Source organism: Capsicum annuum, chromosome 3 (genome assembly GCF_002878395.1).
Source record: "Capsicum annuum cultivar UCD-10X-F1 chromosome 3, UCD10Xv1.1, whole genome shotgun sequence".
Classification (NCBI taxonomy): Eukaryota; Viridiplantae; Streptophyta; class Magnoliopsida; order Solanales; family Solanaceae; genus Capsicum; species Capsicum annuum.
Genome location: NC_061113.1, coordinates 257,935,264 through 257,940,950, shown reverse-complemented (window position 1 = coordinate 257,940,950; position 5,687 = coordinate 257,935,264). Strand labels below are relative to the sequence as shown.

General features: G+C 31.1%; 1 protein-coding gene across 1 annotated transcript; it reads left to right on the top strand.

The window, feature by feature from the left end:
- The first annotated feature begins 1,963 nt into the window (after positions 1-1,963).
- Positions 1,964-3,008, top strand: LOC107865848 (protein LURP-one-related 12). The gene is made up of 2 exons (XM_016712042.2): positions 1,964-2,393; positions 2,488-3,008. Exons 1-2 carry the CDS (start codon positions 2,169-2,171, stop codon positions 2,893-2,895), a joined length of 633 nt encoding a protein of 210 aa, XP_016567528.1. The 5' UTR covers positions 1,964-2,168; the 3' UTR covers positions 2,896-3,008.
- The last annotated feature ends 2,679 nt before the right edge of the window (positions 3,009-5,687 follow it).

Genomic DNA, 5,687 nt, shown 5'->3' with positions numbered 1-5,687 from the left:
GCCAAAAAAAAGGGTGGGGCAGTTGGGTGTCTTTTAGTTGCAAAAAGCAACGGCATTAGTATTATTTTTGTAAAATTTATTCAAAAACTAGTGACACATTGCATTGCACGTAATGCGTCGTTCTCTTGGTTGCCAGTATAATTAGTTAAAAACTTATGTGTTTTTGTTCATGTTGGAAATCAGAGTCATTTTCATCTTCTCTTTACTTTAAATATACATAATTTTAAAAGTGAATGATCAATCCCTACATAGATATATACTATCCTATCTTATACAAGATATTTCTATTTACATTTTTGACTGCATTGGCCATATGACACACGTCTATTTTCTTATAGATGGGTTTAGTAAACTACATTATCCACCAACTCTTTTTATATTATTATCTTATATATATCTTCTTATCATAGACATTCCGGCGGTGGTAAAATATTTACTTTATATATATAGTATGTTTATTATAGATAATGAGACACGAGTAAATAGATTTTGGGCAAGTGTGCATGGACACTCTTCAGCAAACCGCATTATATTTCCTTAAGTAGGTACAATTAGTTTCCATAAATTTCTTTGATTTAGGCTCCTCTTCTGACTTTTATAACGACTTGCCAGATAAATAGAAAAGATTTAATTTAATTCATAATGTATTTTAATCGATTAAGACTCTTTTCTCCAAATTTATAACCATATATCATAAAATTTAATGCAAAATCTATGTATATTATTCTTGGCTTTTCAAGTGGGAACTTTCACTACTATGACTACTTATAAATTGTATAGAACTTTAAATCTCTAATATATAAAATAAAAAATAAATTAATAAAATGTTATAAAATCAAATCTCCGGTTTTTCACTTAGTATTATTCTCCGCAATGGTACGGGCGACATGAAGTTGGTAAGGAAAAAGGTAACCCAGACCCAAACAATTGTATTTTCTTCGTCTTTTCGGGTCGTTTGGTTGGAAATTGTTATTCCGGAATAACTAATATCGGAATTAATTATCCTGAGATTATCCGGGATAACTTATCCCACTATGTATATGAGATAAGTTATTCTATCACTAAGGAGAAAATGGTGGGATAAGTTATCTCGGGTTGGATTAATCCCTCCAACCAAACAAGGGATTAAATGATCTTTTATTTTATCCCGAGATAACTTATCCCTTGAATTTTTTATACCTCAAACCAAAGGACCCCCAGAGTATATGTGATCATACTCAATGGGAACTCCTTTAATATTAGAAAAAATATTGAACTAGTAATAGTTTTTAGATGGGACCTCTAAAGATCGAGGATCATCGTAAATATCTTTTGATTATATAGAGATTTAATATAATACGATTGGCTGTTGGTGATCTCCAAAATATTTGGTTCCCACTTACGTGCTAATAAATATTAAGATAAATTTGCTATTTTAATGCAACTTGCATACTTAGCAAACTTTAATTGAGTAAATTAAAATATTGATACACATGTACTAAAAGCTGAAGCCTGGAATTTAGTGGCTTCATTGTTAAATTACTCTAATTGCTCTATGCGTGATTTTAATTAGACATTTCCAATCGCCCTTCAAATTACCCTCTAAACTCTTTATTTGAAGGGTGACAACCTCCAACCACCTTTTATTTCACTCTCAAAACTTCATATTTGGAGTTTTGAATAAAGTTTCTCCAAATTTAGAGATGCATTATTAATTAAACATATTATTTTTTATTATATTATTGTTATTATTTATATTATATATATCATATTTAATTTAACATATTATAAATTATATAAAATTATTAATTAAGTTTTTATATTCGTAATTATTTTTTAAATGTAACATCTTTATTATATTAATATTCTTTTTATTTTTAAATGAATAATTTTTAGCTAGAAATAAGAAAATAAAAAACAAAAATATTTATTTTGAACTTCGGAATGCATAAATAGAGTAATTAATACTCTAAACCCTTACAATAATTTAATACTCCTGTATATATCATAAATAGATCCACTTTACTAATAAATGCACACCACATGTGTCTAGCAATCTTCCACCTCTTCTTGGACCTTCCTTTTGGCCTTTTCACCTCATAAATAAATATCTCATTTCATTTCAGTATTTTGATTGCTAGGAAAAACAAGAAAACAAAGTTTTTCTTTTTTTCAAAGTGAGAAGAAAAATGAAGAGCAAAGTAGTTGTTGAAGATGCATTTGTTTACAGTGAAGAGAAGAATCTTACTGTTCGTAAAACTTCGCTGTTCTTCACTGGAGATGGATTCACTGCCTACGACTGCAAAGGCAACCTTGTTTTTCGAGTTGACACTTACGGTCCCGATTCTCGTGACTTAGGTGAACTCGTTCTGATGGATGCTACTGGCCGATGCCTTCTCACTGTTCGCCGTAAGGTACTGTTTTTCTTCTTCACTCAATTTGCCAAAAAAAGTGTGAGGTGCAATAGTCGTAATGATTCGAAACTTTTTGATGAAAATATTCGAACAGAGGCCGAGTTTGCATAACAGGTGGGAAGGCTATTTAGGTGAAAGAGAAGAAGGAAAAAAGCCGATATTCAGCGTACGTAGATCGTCGATAATTGGTAGATCTAATGTGACGGTGGAAGTATACAGTAATCCAATTGAGGAGTATCAGATTGAAGGATCATTTGCTCAGAGAAATTGCACGTTTTTCAATGCTGATAAGATATCGGTGGCTGAAATTCGAAGGAAAGTGGATGCTTGTGCCAATGTGGTGCTTGGAAAGGACGTTTTTTCGCTGTCTATAAAGCCTGGATTTGACAGTGCGTTCGCCATGGGATTAGTACTTGTGCTTGATCAAATCCAAGTTGATGAGTTGCCTGGTAATCGGGTCGATGCCGATCCTATCCCTGATGATCCTAGTCTTTCTTCTTAATTATCACTGTTTTTTAATTTACTTTCTTTCTTCCTTCCTTCCTTCTCTTTTATGTAAAATAAGAAATTCTACTAACTGATGCCAGATGTGATGAGTAATTTTTATGCTATCAATACTCGTATTCTTTTTATCCCAAATAAAATGATAAATATATATTTTTGATAACGTCAACCAACAACGTAAATACTGCGCAGTTATAATGCTTTTCTTGTGGAACATCTTATATCAAAATTAATTATCCATAGATCACAACTAAGGGCCTTGTTATTTAAAATTAGGATATTCATTTCTAAACTGAAAACATGGTTATAGCATAAATAAGTCCTAAATTGTGATAATAAAAACAATACGGATCTTAGCTAATATTTCCAATCACGCATGGATATAAATCGGGACAAACCCATCCTAATCTCGTGAAGCAAACTGCCCTCCCCATTGTATATTGTATGGTTCAAAAATTGGCAAAAAAAAGAAACAAATGAATACTTTTAGAACCCCCCATCAAATCCAAAGAAACGTTAATCTCAGTTGATGCTTTTATTTCTTTCTTTCCTTATCATGGTGGACCGTTAAATGAGACTGCTACAACCATAAATACCATCAAGTTTCTGCTTAATTATCTTCTATCCCTGTTTTTTAGATAAATTTTTCCCTCTCTCAGATTTTAATTATTCCTATACACAACTAAACGTCAATATACATGTATATCTTATGTATCATGACTAACTTCCTTAACAATGATTAAAAATTAATCAAATCCAATAATTATCCAAAACAATATTTAAGGAAATAAATTAAGTCCAATAATTATTCAATATTATACCTTATTAATGTGTGATTAATAACTCCTTAATTATGTAAAAAAAATTTTAAAAAATATACTCCTAAAAAAAAATTTACCACATAAATCACCTAAAAAATTTAGAACCAAAGAAAAAAGACCCTTATAAAATGAAGGGACATAGAAAGTTTTAAAAAGAAAAAAAAAAGAAAATTTTACTACGTACGTATAGAAAAATTTGAAATAAAAAAAAATGAATTCCTATAAGATTTAAAAAACATGGCAACAGTGAACTCCAACCCTTATACTTATAGGTTTGCAAAATACACATCTCAGCCATCACATATACATAACAATCTGAAACAAAACTTGAAAATATAAAACATAACACATCATAAACATGTCTAACGTTCTTTCATATACAAAAAACTGTTATGTATATGAGCTGAAATACACACAACTCGTCTTGTCTAACAGAGCCATATACATAATTGTGCTATGAATAACATTATTGATGCATAACATATACATAACTCTGTAATGTATATGACCTAAAATTAAAAGTCTAACAATGTCTTGTTTCAACACCAATACATAACATATTTATGCATATGGGTTGAAATAAAACGTCCAGCAAATGACATAACTACAAATATATACATAACTCACTATGTATCATAGTTCAAAATAGAGTAAATACATAATTACCCCCCTGATCTTGTCTGAATTTTGCAAAAAGACACCTAAACTTTAACTTTGACCTATTACCCCACGATTCTTCTTTATTTCGTTGCAAATACACATTTTTTTCGCTGAATCTCAGTCACAATAGAGAGAGTGAATGCACGCACCAATCAGGTGCTGCCACATGTCAAATAATTTTAATTTCATATTTTATTTATTTTTTAATACATTTTTTCCTTTTTATTTAATTTATCACCCCCCTCTTCCCCATCCCACCCCACCCCGCATCCAACAGCTTCCCCCACGCGTCCAGGTCCAACAACTCCCCCTCCCCTCCGCGTCCAGTTTCCTCTATTAAAATGGAGCTTAAAGCTCCTGTATAATCTCCATTTTAATGGAGCTTTAAGCTCCATTTTTATTTATGACCCCACCCCATCCAACACCTCCCTCCCCCATTCCCGTCTAGTTTCCTCCATTAAAATGAAGCTTAAAGCTCCATTAAAATGGAGATTGTACATCAAGTTTTCTTTTTAAAATTATGGTGATGATGATGTTGTTGCGTTAATTGATGTTGTTGTTGTTGTTGTAATTGATGTTGTTGTTGAGTTATGGTGATGAAGAAGTTGGGGAAGAAGACAATGGTGGATGAGTGGGGTTGCAGGGGTGGGATGGGTGGGTAGGGGGGTTATGAAATAATTTTAAAAAATAAATAAATATTAATTTTAAAAAAAATATATAAATTATATATTAAATTATTTACACGTGGCAACTTCTAATTGGTCAAAAAAGTTAATTTTTACCTTTTTACGCGCTTATGGCGCATGTATACACGTAGAGGATCAAAATAGTGTATTTGCGATGAAATAAGGAAGATTCGTGGGGTAATAGGTCGAAGTTAAAGTTTAGGTGTCTTTTTGAAAATTTCAGACAAAATCAGTGGTGTAATTATGTATTTACTCTTCAAAATAATAACATGAATTTACTAAGTAATATAACCATATACATAACAAATTTAATGTATAAGATGACGTCTCTAACACTACATAACTAATTTATATATAAGATTGAAATAGCAACAAAACGCTCTTATATAACAATATATAAGAATGCGTAAATCGATAAAAAAAATACAAATTCAACAACAAATTACTATACCTTTGGTAGATGCAGTCGTGATGATGCTTCACTTTTTAACTTACTTGAAAATTTAACAACGGGCTTTTTAGAGCTTGTACGAGCAATTTTCCTTGATTTCTTCATCTTGGAGGGATCGTTTTTGTGTTTCGATCTATTTTCTCTAAAACTTGAACCAAACTCTATTACTATG